The sequence below is a fragment of the Xenopus tropicalis genome, chromosome 9 (assembly GCF_000004195.4).
Source record: "Xenopus tropicalis strain Nigerian chromosome 9, UCB_Xtro_10.0, whole genome shotgun sequence".
Classification (NCBI taxonomy): Eukaryota; Metazoa; Chordata; class Amphibia; order Anura; family Pipidae; genus Xenopus; species Xenopus tropicalis.
The window spans coordinates 52,998,685-53,021,331 of record NC_030685.2 but is presented as its reverse complement, the minus strand read 5'-3'; the positions used below and the strand labels follow the sequence as shown (position 1 = coordinate 53,021,331).

At 38.0% G+C, this 22,647-nt stretch overlaps 2 protein-coding genes across 5 annotated transcripts; one reads left to right on the top strand and one right to left on the bottom strand.

Annotated features, from left to right (window-relative positions):
* Positions 1–596: 596 nt before the first annotated feature.
* maip1 (matrix AAA peptidase interacting protein 1) lies at positions 597–9,370 on the bottom strand. Its single transcript, NM_001113118.1, is given in 5 exon segments — positions 597–1,190; positions 3,507–3,657; positions 4,087–4,213; positions 5,993–6,064; positions 8,836–9,370. Coding segments are annotated over 5 exon segments (915 nt in total). The 5' UTR covers positions 9,322–9,370; the 3' UTR covers positions 597–1,111.
* tyw5 (tRNA-yW synthesizing protein 5) lies at positions 9,161–22,180 on the top strand. 4 transcript variants are annotated; one of them, XM_004917763.4, is made up of 9 exons: positions 9,161–9,247; positions 11,162–11,250; positions 12,153–12,307; positions 14,053–14,122; positions 17,800–17,844; positions 18,366–18,503; positions 18,817–18,904; positions 19,165–19,281; positions 20,540–22,180. In XM_004917763.4, the coding sequence occupies exons 2-9, from the start codon at positions 11,167–11,169 to the stop codon at positions 20,794–20,796; spliced, it is 954 nt and encodes a 317-aa protein (XP_004917820.2). In that variant the 5' UTR covers positions 9,161–9,247; positions 11,162–11,166; the 3' UTR covers positions 20,797–22,180. The 4 variants fall into 4 exon arrangements, with proteins under 4 accessions (XP_004917820.2, XP_002937758.2, XP_004917819.2 ...); XM_002937712.5 differs by lacking the exon at positions 9,161–9,247 and adding an exon at positions 9,491–9,572; XM_004917762.4 differs by lacking the exon at positions 9,161–9,247 and adding an exon at positions 9,516–9,592.
* Positions 22,181–22,647: the final 467 nt, after the last annotated feature.

Sequence of the window (22,647 nt, the reverse complement as noted above, 5' to 3'; positions counted from 1 at the left end):
TGTGGTCCTAGGTGTAATTTACTCAATCCTACATAGGTGGATAAAGATGTTAAACAGCAGTCACAGCTAACTAGATGTTTTTTGAGGTTGACAACTGTTGCATAACTCTTACTGAACACTAATCCCTTTGGAATTTGCAAGCCATGCTCCCAGTGGCATGTTACAAGGCTTTATTACTGGCTCTTTAAACAGATATCAGGTTCACTGGTGTCTGTCTTTGGCAGGATATAGACAGAGATCCAAGAAGCATTACATAATACACTCCGCTAACTCCGAAAAGGAACACGTGCTTGCTTAGTAAGGCCCTGGCTCTGTGGAATATACACAAAGCAGGTCAGAAACTCCAAATCTACAAGAGAGACCAATGTGGAAAAATGTTTATTGTAGCATAACTACAGTGGGAATATACAATATGTATATTTCTCCAGGCATCCAGCTGAGCATTCATACCAATACACAGGCCTATACCTGTACTCACAACCTATTTGAAAATGATTATTTACACCAAAGTTTCCGGTGCAATCTCTCACATTCACTGACACATCATGCATGAAGCCTGAAAAAGCATGCATTACTCCAGTTCATATTTCTATACATTGGTATAAAATATTTAATATTTCCCCCATATGATTTTCAGTTGCATTCAGTGATGTCCAGATTAGTTAGCTCACAGCAATGCTTATTCACTATTACTATATTTAATGTTTTCTATAATGACATCAGACCAAATGTGAACAGGTTATAAAACAAAATCCAGAGGAAAGATTTTTTTTATAACTATGGCATTTTTGTATCCACACTGAAGCAGAGCATACAGGCTGTCACCCTCTACAATTTTCTGTACTGGAAACAATCTGAGCACTTAGCCTGGATCTACAGCCAAACCACCTGTAAGAACCAGTAAATTTAGCACTTAAAGTAATGTAACTAAAGAATTGAGATGTTTTCTATTGAAGGCATTGATTTACCATTCTCAGTGCATTCTCCTTGTGCCTCAGAAGGAGCACCCATATGTACACAAATACTTGGCAGTTTGAATAGAAATAATCAATAAAAGTTCAAAAATGTGGCAGAGAGTTCAGTTCTTTAGCCTCTTCAGGTTCAGGTATTTCTAATCTATAAGTTTGGAGTGCTCAATGCGCGTGATGATCCAGTCTGGTGTAACTCCCTGAGTGAATTCCCTACGGAACCTAGAAAGACACATGCAATGCATTAACCAAGTTTTCCAACAAAATGTTAAAATGTGAGAATATCAGGGTTTTTTAGTTACACAGTGCAAAGGTGACTCATACAAACCAACTAGATAACTGCTTCGTTATTCTATGTATATGTGACTATATATCACCAAAGTCATTAGGTCACAAGCAAACATCTACATAATATTTAAAATGTTAATTTGATCTTCCACTTTAAAGGAGAAGGAAAGGTAAAAACTAAGTAAGCTTTATCAGAAAGGTCTATGTAAATACAGCCATAAGCATTCACAGAAAAGCTGCACAGAGTTCTCTATCAAAAGAAAAACATGATTTCTTGTCTTCTTTTGTGTACACATCAGACGTTCTTCTCTCATAAAAATGCTTTAGGGCACGGCACGAGTCTGGTCAGTTTGTTCCTCTCTCCCCCTCCCATAATCACTCTCTCCCTCCCAACTGTGCTGTAATCTGAGCTACCAGCACCAGAGCGGCAGCACGGAACCTACTAAGACCAAGCTAAAATGGCAGCTGCTTAAACAAACACAGGGCTTTTTAGGGCTGTTTACTCAGGTATGGTAAAGCTTCTACAGAATAAATATAGCATTCTACCTTGTACTATTGTGACTGATCTATTTGCAATAAAATGACTTTCCTTCTCCTTTAAAGAGAAAACATACCCCCCTTCCTCATTTAGTTGGAAAATGTGCATAAACATTATCTGAACTTCCAGATATAAATGTATTTTGCACAAACATTCCTGGTTCCACAGATTGAAAGGAAACCATATGGGCAATGACACATGGAGCTACTAGTAGTATTGTCTACAAGACAATACTGATAATTTTTTTTTGTGCGTTTTAGTAGAGATAATCCTCAGTATTGTCTATGCCAGGGTATTTTAGCTGGCTACAAGTAGCATCATGTAATGATGAGCAAAATTTTTTGCCAGGTATGGATTTGTGGTACATTTCTGCATTCTGCGCATGATACACAATACATTTGCAGATTTTTACATTAGTGGACCAATATTTTCTAACCTGGCCGATTGACTAAACGATCAAACTATAGTAGGGTTACTGTAGCAAATGCATAACTTTTATCAGTGCAAGGCAAACGTACATTATATTTTAATTACTTTAAAGGAGAAGGAAAGGCTATGCCACTTGGGGGTGCTAAAATGTTAGGCACCCCCAAGTGACATTAATCGCTTACCTCGTACCCCGGGCTGGTGCCCCAGTTAGGCAAAAACAGCATCAGTCCGGGGTACCTGGAGCAATGCGCTTCCTCCTTCCGGCTTCGTTTGACTGCGACTATACAATAGGCGCATGCACAGTAGAGTGAAAAGCCGACTTCTCTGTGCGCGCACGAGCGATACAGGAAGAAGGAAGCGCTACAGGTACCCAGGCTAGCGCTGTTCTCTCTGAACAGGGGCACCAGACCGGGGGAAAAGGTATGTGATTCAAGTCACTTGGGGGTGCCTAACATTTTGGCACCCCCAAGTAACTTTACCTTTCCTTCTGCTTTAAAAAAAAAAAAAAACTTTTTTGGTGTTACTATTCCTTTAAGTGTATTTTCTAGATGAAAGCCCCGTGTGTATAGTAATTGGTGCTAGCCTTAAGTCAATGTCTGCCTGCAGTGTGACAAAACAGGGGCAGATTTATGAAAGTGTGTAATTGGAGCTAATGACAGAAAAATTGCCCCACTTTCTATTGATTTCAATGGGATTTTTAGAAGTGTATTTATCAATGAATGAAAGTTAGGAGCAGATTTACTAAAATTCTTAACATTTCTCATTTTCTTTATTGTAAACTTTGAATAAACGCATTTCGCACAGGAAAAGTTGAAGAAAATTCCAAATTTTTCAGCCATGAAAACTGTAACTTTTCCGAATTGTCGCACAAAAACCAGTGTCCAAAAATTTTGAAAGTTTTGAAGCAAAAGGATCATCCAGGGAAGGGACATCTGCCATTTACTTTTACATGACGGCAAGTTTTAATTAGTGAATTGTTGGATTTCGGATTTTTAGCCAGTTTGATGCATAATAAATCTCGGAAAAGCCTCAACTTTTTTTTTTGTGACTTAATCTGCTAAAAATCTGGCAAAAAAAAAAAATAAAAGTCAGACTGTTACTAAATGGTCCCCTTAAAGTTCACCATATGATAAATACACTTCTGTTGTAAGTAGCCACCTCACATTTTGATAAATCTGCCCCTTAGTATCTGCAGTGTGGATTTAAGTTAATTTAGTAAATTCACTTACAGTTGCCCTAATTTATTAATTGCTACTGTATTTTATCACCAATAGTGTTCTTACTCATAGTTTGCAGTGAGAAGACGTTTTGTGTTCTTTGTATTCTCATCTCCCATGATAAACTGAAAAACTTTGGTTCCTTCCAAACGGTCATCTGGGAGCTCAGCACATGTTAGGTACCAAAAGCGCATCAGAATGCTAACAAACTTCCTTCCTGGAATAAAGAAAGGAACATTTTAATAATTTCAGTCCACATTTTAGAACATTAAAGCAAAATAATGTAACATAACAATATGAATATGGTTCCCTCCATATATTACTGGATAACATAAGGACTGCAGTTCCACAACTTATAATTAATACTATATTGACTACAGAGGTTGACAAGATTACACACAAGTGTATCTTGAAATTTATACAAGGAACATTTATTATGCAGATCATTGAAAGAGCAGTTGTGTTGTTTAAGGGTGATGGCACGCGGGATGCTTTGTCTCCAGTGGGGAATCTCCCTAGTTTCCAGAAATGACTTTAAACAGGTCTAGGTTTTTCCCTAAAACTGTAACATCTTCTGCGTTATAAAGGGATATTTCTAATGATGTTTGAATCCAGCATGGTAGGGATCTATTCATGTCACACATACCATTATCATCATAATAAATAGCAACATCGCCTGTGGTTGTATACATGATTTCATCTAAATGTGCTGCCAAAGCATTCCTGTGGTTGTCAGAAAGGGAAGAACATTTTTCCTTGATATCTTCTAGGAGCTAAAACAACAGGAAAAACAAAAATGAAACAAATCAAAATTTCATCATCTGATCTCTTGGTATGAAGAGTCCAGAACACACCACAGTTATTACTACTTTTGTTATATTTGTGGACAGCAAATGGCATAGATGTGCCTATATCAGGGGCACCCTGGCACATAGCTAACTATGAGCAGCTTTTTTAAAGTTAGAAGATGTACCTATATGCATATGGAAATCAAATGAAGACTTTAATTATGATCACTCATTTATAAACAACTTTAGAGAAATTGTTCACAATTAACATCATACCCTGACCCAGAAGAAGTTACACTCAAATGTACCTAGCACATTTTATGAATTCCTTATATATTACATCACACTACAGGTGGAGCCTTATGTTTATGCTAGTACCCACAAAATAAAAAACAAGAGGAAATGTCTCCTTGCAGTATTTATACCAGCACTGCAATGTTCACAGTACTTTAGCAGTTGCTATGGTGCAGCCGGGTGTCAAAGAAATGACGCTCTACCTAACATCAAGTGAGATATTGTATCATCGTCACTATGTGAGAACTAAAGCCTAAAAAAGAATAGGACTAGAAATGCTGCATAAAAAATATAGTACTGACCTAGGGGTTTAGCAGCTCCATTTATGGACTTTATAGTGTCTATATTTTATCATGTGAACCAGACCCCAAGCTTAGGTAGTTAACAGCAGCACATATTATGTACTGTGAAACAGCAGAAAACAAGATAGGGAGCTACTGGCAGAAGGTGCAGAGGGAAAAAGCTCCACTGTGGAGGCCTGGGTCTGGTACTGAAGCCATAATATAAGGTGTAGCCTTATTCTTGGTTCAGTCTTATTTTAAATGTAAACTCTAATTAAATGAACTAAAATGAACAGAATAATTGATTGCAATAATTAAGATATGTTGTACATTTAAGGTATGGGGTAGCTTTTAATATGATGTAGACACTGACATTCTGAGACAATTTGCATTTTTTATGTTTTTTTTCAGTTATTTAGCTTTTTGTTCAGCAGCTCTCCATTTGGTATTTTAGCAGCTATCTGTTGCTAGAGTCTTATTTATCCTAGCAACCAGGCAGTGGTTTAGATGAGAGATTGGAATATGCATAGCAGAGGGCCTGCATAGAAAGATAAGTAATAAAAAGCAACAATAATAATAAAACTATAGCCTCAAAGAGCAATAGTTTTTGGCTGCTGGGGTCAGTGAAAGAGGCAGAAGAGAAAGGCAAATAGTTCAAAAACTATAAAAAAAAAAAAAAATAATGAAAAACAACTGAAAAGTTGCTAGGAATAGGCCATTCTACAACATACTAAAAGTTAACTTAAAGGTGAACCACCCCTTTATGTGAAGGGGGGAGCACTGGTAGGCATGGCTAGTATTTCTTGCAGTGCCTACTCATTGTGGCTGAGGACAGTATCCCTGATAGTAAAGAACACCACAAACCTGCATTCACCCCACCAGTCTAATTACCAGTTTGCTCCACAAGGAAACAGATCAACAGCGTGTCACCAAAGGAATTTGAAATGTGTTAAGTCAACCTTTGTTCAAACTGGGGTATGTTGCCTATGCTCAGTCACTTTTGTCTTTCTCTATCTAAAAGTGACATTTAATTCCAAAGAGCTAAATTAGCAAATCAAACAAACACTTTGGGCCACTCAGAGGCATAATTCCCCATACTGTACATTCCCCCACCTACATCTTCTGCAAAACAAAAAGGAAACAAATGAATTATTTAAACTATCTTACCAGTGTAAAGAAAATTACATACCTCCCCGCTAATGAGATTCTGCAACGCATCAAATTTACATTGAGACAGCAACTTGGAAACCAATGTAAAAGCCTTAAAAAAAAAAAAAAAGAAAAAACAACTCAGTGTTAGTTTAGAACAGTAGACAGTATGGAACACTGGGTATTAATAATACTGATCATTTTAATTGGTCTTCATTTTTTTCATATCTTCTTTTTTGGTTACTCGCCAACTTTTTGTTCTGCAGCTTGGAAGTTTTGGAAGTCATAATGACAGACAGATAGGAAATGAATGATTAGATAAGCCATAAAGAATAAATGTAACCTCACAGCAATGTTCCCTCTAATTCCTTCTTGGCTATGTGTGCAAAAGAAAATTCTTTTGTGAGAACATTTTAAACCTGCATGCACATTCTTTAAATCTGTATGCTCAGGTCAGAATATATACAAAATGTTGTGTTTTGGCACAAATTCTTTGTGTGTGCACAATTTGTTGTGGCTTAAAGGGAACAATTGTGCCTGGAGAGCATAACCTACCTGCATAAATAATGCAGATGGTGAAGTTTTGCTGAAAAAGAATAATAGTCTGGGGCTGTTTCCCATTCTTTGGGGGCAGATATCTTGGTTCCATTTCAGGTTTTAAGGTTAAGGTGACAACACACAATGATATTCTTCACAATTCTATGCTTCCTACTTCGTGGCAACACTTTGAGGAAGGCTTTTTCCTGTAATGCCCACATGCACAAAGCCTGAAGTTGCCTTCTGAGGAAACTCTGGGCTACTTTGGAACACTGAGAAAATGTGTATGTTTTCCCACTGGTGATTTACATTATTGCTAGTGGGAAAGCATTATTGTATTAGTCCCCATTAGAGCAGATTTTACTAAACTCTACATGTGCCATAGCCATAACTGTGAGCCAGGTCGGATCTCCCAACCCCTCTGCTACTTAATATGCGAATAGGACAAAGGAGCCAGTCTACAGGTAATATTTATCATGATGTGTAAAAAGTCGAGTAAACCATTGCCCGTGATGTTGCTCATAGCAGCAAATCAGATGCTTTGCTTTGGTTTTCTAACTGTTGAAATGTAATTGCTGATTGGTTGCCCTGGGCAACATCACCAGTAATGCTTCATTACACTTTTTACACAGCACAATAAATATACCACTAAGTTGCAAAGTTGCAAATTACGATCCCTTTGATAGCTCAGTGGAAGAGCAAGGACTGTAAATCCTGATGGCGCTGGTTTGAATACAGTTCGAAGGTGATCTCCCTTTTTCACCCTGGGTGCAAAAATAATGTTAGCTTGGCCCATAAAAAGATAGATGAAGGAATTTAAAGGAAAAGTAACACTAAAATGTTTTAAGTAAAAAATCTATTCTACCCTGCTCCAGTAATTGCCCTATCCTGCACATCATTTATTATTTTGAAAGCTTTATTAGAAAATACCTGCTAAAACTTGGCTTCCGGTCATTTGATATAGGGCGATATGGATATGCGACGATCGATTGATCGATCCTAGCCCGACTCCTTCCTATACAGAAGGCTAGGAGGAGAAGTCGATTGTCGCATAGTGGATTCTGCTTCTTCTGCATCGCCGTATCGCCCTATTTAAAATGCCAGGAAGCCAAGTTTTAGCAGATATTTTGTAATAAGGCATTCAAAATAATAAACGGTGTGCAGGATAGGGCAATTATGCCCTAAAAAACATGTTTCCCATGACAGTATTCCTTTAAAATCTGGCATGTTTTAATAAACTTGGAAAATAAATAGGGTTGTTTGAGGCAATTCCCTTTGACTTGTATAAAAACCCAACAACTTTTACATGCCATGTTTTTCCTGGCAACTTTTTCACATGATTGTTTCTTTAATAAATTCTAACTTTGAGGGTTCGGAAAATACTTGCATGCATATTGCATGTTTTTTCTTAAAAAGAATCATGAAAAAGGGGCAACTAGCTTTTAAATAAATCTGCCCCAATTCATTAAGAATTTGGACACATAAGCTCTTTGTTAAATATGATTTCAGTGAATACTGTCCCTGTAAAAGTGCTGGGATTCAGCTTAATTCCTGGATTCGGTGCATCCCTGGACTACAAATCAGTAAGTTATGCAATCCTGTAACACTCATCATTATTTGTGCTCCCATAGCTCTGCATGCCCCCTACTCAAGCAGGTCCAGACTGGCAATCTGTAAATTCTAGCAAATGCCAAAAGGGATGCTCTAAGATGCCATAGATAGTCACTATTTAGTGGGCTGGTGGGGGGCTGAATCCCAGTCAGTCCTGCACTCATGCACAACCAGGCTCATTTATTAATTAATCGTTTAATAACTTGTGCAGTAACCCACAGCAACCTGTCAAATTTTCATTTTAATCGTAATTTTACAGCACATATTTGACAATTTCTATTTTTTAACCTAATTCCGCCTATATAACAAAATGAAATAAAATAAAGCTTTAGAATTGGCTGGAATGCACCATTATCATGGCCTAATATGGAAACTCAGAACTACTGTAAACTGCCATAGACTGGTACTTTATATTGGGCCTTTGTGTATTTTATACTTTTGAGTTGTTTTGGATCTCAGACCTGACATACTCATTATCATCCTAATGGCATTGGGGCAGTAATGTCATAGAAAAAATGGGCTGTTCAGGATGTCTCCCTGCAATACCGTGACTACATACAGGCATGTTTACACATAGGTAGTTTTTAATTCTACCCGTCAAAGATGAAGCCTATGGGCTCATTGGAAGGAAAAGGCATACAAGGAACATCAGGGACACTTGGAAGACAGAAGTGGAGAAACACAGGTAAAAAAAACCAAAACCGTGACCATTTTTGAATTAATCACTTTGCCCACCTGCTTGGCACCATCTGTGAACTCCTCAATGTTAAACTCTCTGTCAAAGTAGGCTCTGATCAGGAAGAAATAGATTCTGCTCCGAAACCAGATGACCGGGTTGGGCAGCCCAACTACTAGCACATTCCGCCTCCCGGTGCCGCTGTTGCTGCTGTACCCCCGGCTTGGGCTTGGGATACCTGCGGGGCGGGGAACTTGTGCTTGGGACACAAGGGGAGCTCCCCATTGGGGCCAAAGAAATCTCCGGGCACATAACCGGGACAAAAGAAGCACAGAGTATCGCATCCTGTGCACAAGATAACCAGTCCCACCCGGAAACACGCAACTACAACAGGTTCCTGTCTGGTAATGAGGTACGGCTATCCTTTGGCTTTTCGGCTGCTGTAGAACGACGAATTCCAGCACTCTCTCGGTAAGGCTGTAGCTGTCAGGTGGCACTACGAGCTGTAACTGGAGCCAGGATCGATACTTTGCGAATGAAACCATGTCTTGCAATAAATCTGTGCGAAAACATTATACATGCGTTTTTTTTCTGATTACTGTTAAATAGCAAATCATTTCTTATGGCTCATTGCAAAAAAAGTAATGCACAGTTGATGGGACATGTGAGCCTTGTGTTCGGAACGCAACAAATCTGCCATAGCGATTTTACTACGGAAAATATTGCTGAACGGACAACTGAGACACTTCCGGTACATAAAGCGGAAACATGCAGTTGAGCCTATAAGGATAGGATGGTGAATGCATTATTAAGAAGGTTTATGTTTAATTGCGTTATATTTATTTAATGCATCCTATTGGAATAGAGGTTATTGTACATCTCCTGTTACTGCTGGACTCACAGGCGCAGCGTTCTCTTGTTGTATAGTTCACTGGCGCTGAATTGTTCCAATGTGGTAACCAATCAGCAAATAGTTTTTCTCAGCTCACCATCCGTTAGACAATTATACCAAAGATCTGATTGGGTGCAATAAATAACTGCATTGTCATTTCCATCTAAGTAAATCAGATCCAGTTCTGAAAAAGCAAATATACTAACAATATAATTTACTGGGCTGTGGGGTTGTACAATTAAATTGAAGTAGTTCTGTCTAATGTATTGATTGCCACAGGGTGATGGAAGTTACAACTTGTTCCCTGGCTAAAAATGTGCTGTTGATGTCTTGGTCAGAAAGCAAATTCTCAACTGGTTCATAGTTTTTCTTTAGAGTTACAAAATCTTTCTTTTATTTGCTTTCAAATTATTTTTAGTGTGATATGGGCATATATATTTAGTACTTGTTTTTTTTAATTCTCTAACTTCACTTTTGTTCTGCAGCTATCTAGGTAGAATATTAAAGAGTGGCCCGCTATTTAGGGTCACGCAGACCCTAGCAACCAGACAATGGTTTGAAAATGTAAAATAATAAAAACCTATCCTCTGATTAAATCTCCTTTTCCTGAAACAGCTGTAAGCCTAACAAATTGGCACTCTCCCAGTGAACAACGCTTTCCTTGTGCTTTATTAAATCAGGGTCAGTAGAAGCAAAATAGAAATGAAATGATTCCAAAACTTAACCTAGCACCTTCTCGAATGGCACGTTCTTTGTTGAGCTGAAATGGGATGGTGATAGCTGTCATTTAAGTCAGTGGTAGTCATGATGGTAGTAACAGGCATTATTCTTCTGGCAAAATACTCCATGTGCCTTTTGCCTAAGATAAATTTCCTCTTTAAAAACTGGACTTCTTTGAAATAAAAATGCTTAAGGCATATATAGGAAATCACCACTTGGATGCATAGGAACTGACAGAAGACCCTCGCATTTGAAGTACACAGAGGCCCAAACAGCCACCCCCCCCCCCCCCCCACCAGCCCAATAACTAGTGACTGTCTGTGGCATCATAGAATCCAGGAGATTGCCAGTCTGGACCTGCCTGACCCATAATCAACCTTGTAATGTATATATTTTGTAGTTGTCCACATTAAAAGGCCTCTTGCTTAACCCTCATTAAAAAAGTAACAGAATACTAAAATTCAATATTCAGTCATTCGCATACGTGGCACTAAGGATACTGCGTGCCACGCTACTTCTGAAACTAAATTTCTAACGTTTAAATCTTTAGTCTTACTACAGTTGACCTTTTAGAGCTAACTTTAGATTGATTCTCTGAACTAATCCCATGGAAAAGTGCTCTAATTTTGTCAGTCAGATCAGATTTCAGTGCAATGTTGCAATCCAATCATTCAGCCCCATGTATACATCTAGTATACATCTAGTAATAGTCTGTATTTTAATATTTTGGATCCAACATCATGAGAAATTACTTTTACCTCTTACCTGTGCAGGTATTATGGAGATCAAGCAGCAGAAAATCTCTTTGCCTGAGTACACAAATGTTGATAGAGACAGGTTTCTCCAGGACATTTATCCCTTGGTAAATACATTTATAGTTACTAATCTTTAGTCCTATATTTTTCAAGCTGTATGTAATTAAGTTGTAGTCTCGCTTATGTGTTGATGAAATCACAACCTTCACAGCAGAGATTTATTTTTTAACATACAAAGTAATTTTCATCGGAGTAATACTGTAATATTGTTTTTTGCTTAATTCTAAAAATTTACTTTTTACTAAAAAGAAAAACTGCACTGTTAGAGGGAGTTTTGTTTTCATTGTAAAATGCAGTCACTCTTTGAGAGAGCAACATTCTCACTGCTTCCTATTAAAAAGATAAATGTGTTCTGCCTTTGGTTGTTGCTGGTGACAAGAGAAGGGCACTGCTCAGGAATTTTAGCATTTCCTATTCATTTCAATACAAAGCACTGACAGGGGAGCAAAGGTGGCATGAGTGCCATGGTTTTCATTGAGTGTACCACAGTCGTCAAAGGGCATCATACCATATGGTTTGCTGGTAAAACTCACAGGTTTATTGTGCCTAGATCTCTCAAAAGCTTGTTTTTGTTGCAGAGTATAAGTGTGTTGATTAGACAGTGTTTCTGCCTTGTGGTTGTCCATCTCTTATCCAGTAGATAGCTGAATGAAACTATTGGGACAGCAAGCAAGGTGGTACTGCTAATAGGCGTCCACAGAGGGGGGAATCACACATGCCTGGCATTAATTAGATTTATTTGTGTTAGAGGAAATATATTTTTTGACAGTAAAGTGCATTTAACCTACATTAGGGTAAAGCGGTGGAAAACACCTACATATTTGTTGTTTTCAATTTTACATCCTTTCTGTACTATTACAAAATTCTTTGTCACTGTGTTTAATGCATTGGAATGCTGTTTTTTCAAAGTCCATAGATGTACTATATCCAACAATTATTTGATTTTCAGAGAAAACCAGTTGTTGTGAAAGGCCTGCATCTTGGAGCTTGCAGCACAAAATGGACTGTGGACTATATAAGCAAGACAGGAGGAAGCAAAGAGGTGAAGATTCATGTATCTGAACTCCCTCAAATGGACTTTATCAGGAAGAACTTCTTGTACAGGTGATTCCTAAGGAATGCGAAGGAGCTAGAGAAATTGTAATCTGTGTGTTAATTAGGAATGTCCATGTCACTTGATTAGGCATTTTCCACATTTTATATATGGTATTGTGAAAGAAAACAGAAACCATCTTGTTTTCTTAACTCCATCTTGTTCATATCATTTAATATTAGAGTGTTTTGAAATATGATTAAGTTGCTTTTCTGTTAAAAAGCTATGTTTGAGTTTTGCTTAGTCCGCCTGACAGAGAGGCCTCAAATGTACTTAAGGGCTCTGGCACACGGGGAGATTAGTGGCCCGCAACAAATCTCCCTGTTCGCGGGCGACTAATCTCCCCGAATTGCCATCCCACCGGCGACAATGTAAGTCTCCGGTGGGATGGCACACGCTGCACAGGCGATTTCGGCAAATCGCCGAAGTTGCCTCGCGCCACCGCATGTGCCATCCCACCGGCGACTTACATTGTCGCCAGTGGGATGGCAACTGATGGCAACTCGGGGAGATTAGTCGCCCGCGAACAGGGAGATTTGTAGCGACTAATCTCCCCGTGTGCCAGAGCCCTAAGGCTCCTCCACCCATTGTGTTTACTTAATTGAGGGTCCTTGTTGTGTTGGCCAACTGGGCCCCACTGCTTTTAGAGATAACAGCTAACTACTAATAAGTGTTTTAGAGCCTACTATATTATGAGCATGTTTTGTGACAATAGTCAGAGTATCATTTTGGAGACAGCTCCGTCAGGACTGTCTGTATACTCTGTACGAATAAACATATCTACAATCAAAACTGCCCAACAGTTTCACTTTAACAGTATCTACCAGCTATAATCTTGCACTCGATATATAACTAAATATACCCAAACATCTGTATGCATTAAAGTTTGTAAAAAGGAAGAAAATAATTGGATAAAGTAGTGGCTGCACAAAGTGCAACATATGCTTGTCTAATGTTTATTAAGTGCCGCAGTTAGCAGGAAAAATATATATGAGAGCATCGGTGGCCAGCAGAGAAGTCTTATACTTCATCATTGGGGAGCTCACTGCACTTTGAGATATTGGTCTTGGGGAAAAAAGTAAGCACAAGCTCAGCAAGCGAAAGGAAATCTTTCTTTTACACTTGGGGGTGTATTTATTAACATTGGAGACGAATATCACTGGTGATGTTGTCCATAGCAACCTATCAGATCCTAACTTGTAGGTGACTGTTCAAATGTAATTGCTGATTGGTTGCTATGGGCAACATCACTGGTTATGTTTGTCTCAAATGTTTACAAATAAGTCCATAAGTCTATTTTACCTATAACTTACAGGCTTTCGTTGCTCATTATATTGAAATTCACTATGTCTTGTACACAAATTACAAATGATAGGCCAAGTATTGATGCTAGGCACTATATAATGTTCACACACTTTCTATATTTAGTTTTTTACACATATAATTCTGCACATAGCTCTGTACCCAATAAAAGTCAACAATGCACTGTATGGTGTAAAGTGTGCTGTTTGTTGCTAGAATATGGTTTGTACAGTGTCACTAGTTATCTTGCTGTGCTGTAAATGTGTTAGCTATGATAATTCATAAGACTATGGAGACTGCAGACTGGAGAGACTGGGAATACTGAGATGCAGTTCATTTAATCAACCAATCAGCAATCCTGAGTAATCCTCAGTAATATGGAAGACATTTGGCTGTTTGTAAAATGCTAAAAGTCCTGATGTAAAAGTTTCTTTCTTCCATATTTGTGTTTCAGAACGCTGCCTTTTGATATATTTGTGCAGAGAGCAGCTGAGGAAAAGCACACCGCGTTCTTTATCTCTGAGGTAACAACTACTTATCTACCACTCATATTACCATAAAAATATTAAACAATAAACATACTATACGAAACAATGGAAAGGTGCAGCCCAGTGTCTCATGGCACCCACTCTCCTAACGCATTTCGCACCATTTGGGTGCTTCATCAGAGGATGATGCACTTAATGGTGCAAAACGCATTAGGAGAGTGGGTGCCATGAGACACTGGGCTGCACCTTTCCATTGTTTGGTATGGTATGTTTATTGTTTAATTTTGAGTTGTTTGTTTAATTTTGAGCCAATAAATGTTTTGTTAATTTCACTGAAATATGTTGTTATTTGTTCATATATTGATTCAGGACCTATCAGTGGGATATAACTTATAGATTCTCTTTCTCAATCTAATCTACTATTGTAGTTTGTAATTATAAGACTGTCCATCTTAACAAGTTGCAGAATGTTAACTGTAGCAACTTTCCCTTTGTTGTTTTTGGTTTGACAATCTGTTTCTTTTTATATGATTTTGCTAGGAGCCTAAGGATAAAATAACAATGAAATATTTAATACTGCTAGCATTTATAAAAAGTTTTACTTCATCAATAGTAAAGGGCGGCTGCTGTTCAAAGGTGTCAAATCTATCCCTGAACAGTTCATAGACTCCTGCAAACACATAATTTTTTTTATGGGAGAGTGTCACCTAGCTTCAGTTAATAGGAGACATACAATTAGGGGTGATTATGAAATCACTACAAAAATATTTGCCCACTCTCTGTTTATTCCTATGGAATTTTTAGAAGCGTATTTATCAGTGGGTCAAAGTTAGAGTTCCTAGGACCATTGTTGGACTGATTTCTCTAGATTTTCTGGAAACCTACAGTGGCTATAAAAAGTCTACACACCCCTGGTAAAATGTCAGGTTCCTGTGCTGTACAAAAAAGAGACAAAGGTAAATCATTTCAGAACTTTTTCCACCTAATGTGACCTATAAACTACCACTCAAATGGAAAACAAACTGAAATCTTTTAGGTGGAGGGAAGAAAACCAAAAAAACTAGAATAATGTGGTTGCATAAGTGTGCACACCCTCTTCTAACTGGGGATGTAGCTGTGTTCAGAATAAAGCAATCAAATTCAAAATCATGTTAAATAGGAGTCAGCATACACCTGCCATCATTTAAAGTGCCTCTGATTAACCCCAAATAAAGTTCAGCTGCTCTAGTTGGTCTTTCCTGACATTTTTTTAGCCGCATCCAACAGCAAAAGCCATGGTCCACAGAGAGCTTCCAAAGCATCAGAGGGATCTCATTGTTAAAAGATATGTCAGGAGAAGGGTACAAAAGAATTTCCAGTGCATTAGATATACCATGGAATACAGTGAAGACATCATCAAGTGGAGAAAATATGGCGCAACAGTGACATTACCACGAACTGGACGTTCCTCCAAAATTGATGAAAAGACGAGAAGAAAATTGGTCAGGGAGGCTACCAAGAGGCCTACAGCAACATTAAAGGAGCTGCAGGAATATCTGCCAAGTACTGGCTGTGTGGTGCATGTGACAACAATCTCCCGTATTCTTCATATTTCTGGGCTAAGGGGTAGAGTGGCAAGACGAAAGCCTTTTCTTACGAAGAAAAACATCCAAGTCTCCCAAAAGCATGTGGGAAAAGGTGTTATGGTCTGATGAAACCAAGGTTGAACTTTTTGTCCATAATTCCAAAAAATATGTTTGGCGCAAAAACAATACTGCATATCACCAAAAGAACACCATACCCACAGTGAAACGTGGTGGCAGCATCATGCTTGGGCTGTTTTTCATCAGCTGGAACTGGGGCCTTAGTTAAGATAGAGGGAATTATGAACAGTTCCAAATACCAGTCAATATTGGTATAAAACCTTCAGGGTTCTGCTAGAAAGCTGAACATGAGGAGGAACTGCTTCACCGGAAGAAGATTAAAGTTTTGGAATGGCCCGGCCAGAGCCCAAACCTGAATCAGATTGAAAATCTGTGGGGTGATCTGAAGAGGGCTGTGCACAGGAGATGCCCTCGCAATCTGACAGATTTGGAGTGTTTCTGCAAAGAAGAGTGGGCAAATCTTGCAAAGTCAAAATGTGCCATGCTGATAGACTCATACTGTGCTGTAATAAAATCAAAAGGTGCTTCAACAAAGTATTAGTTTAAGGGTGTGCACACTTGTGCAACCACATTATTTTAGTTTTTCTTTGGTTTTCTTCCCTCCACCTAAAATATTTCAATTTGTTTTTCAATTGAGTGGTACAGTTTAAAGGTCAGATTAAAGGTGGAAAAAGTTCTGAAATGATTTATCTTTGTCTCATTTCAGGAAACTGACATTTTACCAGGGGTGTGTAGACTTTTTATATCCACTGTAGGTCCACTTGTAGGGATAAGATGTGGTTGACCACTTCCTCTTGGATAAGGTGCCTTTGGCAGAAAGGAGGGTTTGTTGGTTGGATTAACAGCCCAGTTTGGTTCAGGCAAATCCTGAGCATGTGCAAAACATCCCCTTTTTATGACAGGGCTTTGATAAAAATGACTTGGTCTTTATGACTGCAAATAATGTCTTAGCTTATATCTCACTTAAACTTCCTACATAAAATCTGCAACAAAGAGGCATCATAGAGATATTTGGAGCCGAGTCAAAAAATCAGCACTATACCAGGGAGGCTCCCACCTAATACACTAGCCTTTGCAGGCCCAGACATGCTACGAAGATCTGTAGATAGATTAAAAGCATTACCTACACTTGCACAAGCAGCATACAGTAGCAAAATTTTTCTTCTTTACTTGTACTCCAGTCCCATGCTACTTGGTGCTCGCTCTCTCTCTGCCTGGCTTGCCTAAACACCTGTGAAAAATCCAAGATGGCTGCACGTTCCACAGTGGAACACAGGCCATCTTGGATTGTTGCTGAAGAACTGAAGAGTCAACTCGGCCAGCGTGAGTAGGTGAGCGGCAGCAAGGGGAGTATGAATGGAGGGGAAAGTTAAAAACATTGTGGCATAATGGTCCCCCTCAAATCAGTGGACCCTGGGCAGATGCCTCCTTTACTCTTTATTAAAGCAGGCTTGCTGTGTTTACTGAACAGAGCAATACATATACTTTATCAATCAAATATACTATATCATATATGTACAAACATCATTATTAGACCCCGGCAAACAAGTGAGTCCAAACTCATATTTGCGATTATATTTTACGTTTAAACCAGCAAGGAGTAACCATTTTTGACATTGTACATTTCACTTGAACATCTTTTTACCCATGGAAACCCTGGCATTTTGGGAGAAAATGGTGCGCTGCGGGTAAGAAAAGCCATATGGGACATTTTTTTGCACTTTATCCAAACTGTTTTTCCATATCATGAGTATTTAATCAACAATCAGTTATGTGTCCCTTAATTTTGTACATTGTATTTGAATAATTATGAAATATTTAGACTTTTCAGCTTTTCGTTTTTAAAGCAAGACTCTAAATGAAAGTTGTCTTTTACTCTTCTTGCCATATGGCAGTCTAACTGAAGCAGAGGTGTAAAAATGTACCTCCAGGTTTCCTGCTCTCCAACAGCTTCTTGTTTGCTTTTTTCCTTATCAGTATTCGCTGCAGGATTTGGGTGCCAGTTATACTAAACAAAGTAAACTACAATTAAAATACAAAGCATTACTAAACTTTGCTTTTCTTTTCTAGAATGAAAAGTATTACCTTCGTTCTTTGGGGGAAGATCCTCGCAAGGTAAACAATAGTTACCATGTAGAATATTTTGATTTATATTGGAAAGATAATGGTAATAGGTCGGTAAAACTGTGTCATTGTCAGGACCATGTATGGAGTCTTCTCTGCAGCACAACCCTGGGATGACACTCCTATTATTTCCTCTTTGCTTAGTGCTGCACAGGTTAATATTAGTTGAAAAGCAAAAAGTATGTTTAAGGCTTTGCAGCCTATAACTGACAATATTTAAAAGAAGACTGTGCAGATGTTGTACGTAGCCTTTGAGTGCCCCCAGACAACTAAAAGAATCTGAAGATTTACTGTCACGTGGAAAAAGCATAGTGAGCAAATTGTGAGTTTCACACACTGTTCTGTTAGTCCTATAGCAGGCAGTTTTTAAGACTTTTTGGGTTTAAGTTCCCTTTAGCCAGCATTTGGTTAGTGTCCTTCAGCTAGTAAAGCTCTTAATGTTACATGTCTTAAGATCTCTCCTATGTGTTATTATCAGTTGTCTATTGATAAATCTGTTTGTCCATATGCAGGATATTGCTGACATCAGTAAACAGTTTCCTCACCTTGCCACAGATATCCAGATACCAGAGTTCTTTGAGAAGGATCAGTTTTTCTCCAGTGTCTTCCGCATAAGCTCCCCAGGCCTGCAGCTTTGGACACATTATGATGTAGGCATCTGGTTTTTTTTTGTTTGTTTTTTTAAAAGCGTGATCTACATTTAAGCCTGTTTCAAACCTGCCAAAAAGATTCTGTCTGGAGCTGCCAGCTGAGCTCACCCTTACTCCATTTGGGAGAAACTACAGCTGGCCCCTGGTTGGACTGCAGAATTGATACATTTTAGGCAAGTAGCTTTAGCTAGGAGACTGAAAAAAGATATCAAGTCTCCCCCTATCTATATTTCAGTATGTGGCAATAAGCTAATTGTTTTGAGCAATTTATTCCTATATTTATTTGCTCATGCACTGGCACATATGCTTTCAGGTGATGGATAACTTGCTTATTCAGGTGACTGGAAAGAAGAGAGTTGTGTTATACAGTCCTCGAGATGCACCATATTTATATTTATCAGGTATGAAGAATTAATTCCATCACTGCTGCTCAAGCAACCGTTAATTATTTAAAAGGCCTGTAGTCTGACACCCAGTGGCTGGCCCTGGTATTGATGTTGCTGTGTGCATATAAACTTTTGTACTTCAGATTTGTATGTGGCACAAATAATAACTTTATGCATGCGCCTGTGATTCATGTTTGAATAGAGTTCAAAATGATTCAGGGGGTTATAATGTGGCACCCATACAAATGCTAACGCTTTCTAACTTGTCTGGACAGGTGACAAATCTGAAGTCTTAGATGTGGATAACACAGACTTGGTCAAGTATCCTCTTTTTTCACATGCCAGGCGATATGAGTGTTATTTGGAAGCAGGAGATGTCCTGTTTATTCCAGGTGAGTGTCACACACCAATGGCTTTTCCCTTTGAATGTGAACAATACCCACCTATCCCTATTGCATAGGAAACAGGGAAATAAGTGCAGAGGAGGAACCTTTAGGCTGGATGGCAGAAGCCTTGCAAATGCACTTCCATTGACTTAAATGGTAATCTTTTGGGTTTGCATATGCATTCACAGGTCAGAAAATAATGTCTTTAATAAATACCTAAAAAGCTTTCTGGTCAATAACTTCCTAACCTATGTGTGTACCAACAGTGTCCAGAAGAGTTACCATTCAGGTCAATGGAGGGGCAATTGCCCATCCAGCAAACTAGAAAAAAATCTGTGGCAGTATGCTATGACCAGAAATCGAATTTTTGGAATTTGGCAACATTAAAAATGTATTAAGTGAATATGAGCTTCCATTTGAATCATGTAAACCAATATTACAAGTGCAACTAGGAAAATATAATCATATAAGGGGTAATTTACGTTACGGAACACAGTATGCAAAGTGCAAAAAAATGGTCTGATGGGCAATTTTCTTGCTCTTTGCCCACTGCATTCTTAACTTTAGGTATTGCGGCACGTCTGTGTGTTTGTCACCTCTGTGAATTATAGCATTCCCCAGAGAGCAAGTATTTGTTAGACAGGCACTAAGGGCCATGCTCTTGTATCCCAGGGAAAGTAAATAACACTTATAGTGTTTTTAGTAAAATTTAGGTATATATCATTATAACCTGTGTAATTCTATATTTTTCTATAGTTTGATGCCCAAAAGTTGTGTAGCATTACAATATACGTGTTAAATATCCTAAAACAGTGGAAAGCCATAGAAATGTATTGTAGTAGTGTACACTGGTGTTAGTTCGCACAGGCAGGGGTTCAAATAAATGTACTGGGCTGACCCTGCCCGCAGGACATGCTGAAAGGAAGCTCAGGCATAAAGTACTACTGGGCAGGCCCCTTTATTTCCTGTTTTATTTGCATGTCATGGCTAAATCATGACTTCATGACTATCAGGGCTTCTCAGCACCTAAACTTGTTCTTCTGCATGTGTACACATTATTATTTGTAAGACTTGTTTTATTACTGCAGGTGTTATTTACTTGTGCGCAAAAAATGTACAGTTTACTTCCACAGGATAGTCCCCTAGTATACTTTGATGGACATGTTTACTCTGTTAAGAATGCAGAAACAATAGGGCTGAATAATTTATTAGAATATTTCTGCAATGACTGACCAAATAAACTATATTCTGTTTTATGTTGCAGCCCTTTGGTTTCACAATACAGTTGCAGTTGGCTTTGGAGTCGGAGTGAATGTCTTTTGGAAACACCTGCCTTCTCAGTGCTATGATAAAACAGACACTTATGGAAACAAAGATCCCTCTGCTGCCTCCAGAGCAATGCAGATCTTAGACCGGGCTTTAAAAACACTGGAGGAGCTTCCAGAGGAGTACAGGGACTTCTATGCAAGGAGAATGGTTTTACGTGTGCAGGCAAAAGCCTACAGTACTAACTATGAATAAACATCTTATAGACTGTTTTTGGGATCTAATTCCATTGACAGAGAGCAAGTTATTATTTTATCTAAACAATGAACCAGAAAAAAGGTGAGGTAATTTTATCCCCACTTTAGCGATTATTGGCAGAGACATGCTTGCCAGTCTATTATGTCAAAGTGGCTATTTTTTTAAGTAACCAGCAGGGGTTTTAAATTCCTAAAATGTTATGTTTTGTACCCAAAAAGTACAGGCTATGAAAATAAACTATTAAAGGAAAAAAAATATCCTAATTATATTGTAGCTCTACAATTTTAATATTTTTTCAGGAAGACCTTATTTATGTGCTCTTAATTCCATAAGTGAGAGCTGATACAATTTGCAATTGGTCTTAATTTTTTATTTTTTATTGTGTGCAGCAGTTATCTGGTATGATTTACCTTAGTAAACCAGGGAGTGGTTTGAATGAGAGACTGATATATTTATAGGAGAGGACCTGAATAGAAAGATAAACAATAAAAAGTAACAAAAAAATTGTAGCTGCACAGGACAGTAGTTTATTTTTGAAAGTTAGAAAGAGTCAGATGAAGAAGGCACATCATTCAAAAACTATAAAACAAAAATAATGAAGACCAATTAAAAAGTTGCTTAGAATTAGCCATTTTATAACATACTAAAAGTTAACTTTAAATTGAACCACCCCTTTGAATGAGATATATCTTAGATTTTGTTTAACCCATCATGAAAATCATTCAGAATTACTTATATACCCATACATTTTAGTTTGATTGCCATAATGTCACTTTGTTTTAAAAAGATGCCCTATAATAAGGTTTTATGCTACTGTTAATGTAAATATGCACATATTTATCTGTACTTTTACCTTTATGCATGGTTGCTTCTATATTGCTTTTTTGTATGGGGAGGTTTAATTAGTTAAGTAATAATTCCAAAGTATTTATTGTGTTGACCGTGGCAAAGGGATGATGAGAGAGAAGAGTCTCTCTCTAAATAATCCATAATTGGTCAATGTAATGACTCTTAACTGCTGCAGATTTTAGTAGAGGAATTTAAAGGACAAGGAAAGGTTAGCTCATTAGGGGGTGCCAAGCTTGAACCTTTTCCCCTGGTCCAGTCTGCTACTTTGTGGTAGGCACATGCTCAGTATGCTAGAATTGCTCTATTTTGCATGTGTCCGACCCAAGCCTACACAAGAACTACAGAGTACATAAAACAAGATGGCAAAACAGGGCAGAAGGCTAGTGTTTGGTTCATTTAATTTTTGTGAATTTTTTGATGTTGGTGAATGCTGGGAATTCTCTACCCCTTAGTTATACTGAAGAAGCCTCAAGGATGAGTGTTGAAATGTTTTTAAGACTATAAAGCAATTCTATTTGCATTAGACTAATAACTACTAGCTATCCTTATTGTTTTATTCTCTTTTGTTTTTTGGTCAAAATAGTGGTACTTCAGCACTGTCCAATTCTAAAGGGGCAGATTTATCAAGGTTTGCATTTCTTTCTTGATTCAAGTTCTAAATCATGAATTTAAATAATGGGTAAAAAATTTGGATTTTCAAAACTTAGTAAGCAAAAAAAACCGCAAATGTAAAACTTCAGCATCTAAAAGCTCACAAGGTCATGTAAGTCAACAGAAACAATTTTAAAATTTAGGCAAAAATAGTCAGTTTGAGTTTTTCAAATTTTTTTTTTTAACTTTGGGACCCATCAAAAATGACACAAAAATAAGGAGGTATTCAGTTCGAGGTAGTCAGTGTTTTAAGGTTTTATTTGACTATGGTTTTTTTATTCTGATTTTTTTTTTTTAAAAACAAAAACCTCCACTTGAATCCCTATGATGAGTTTTGTTCATGCATAC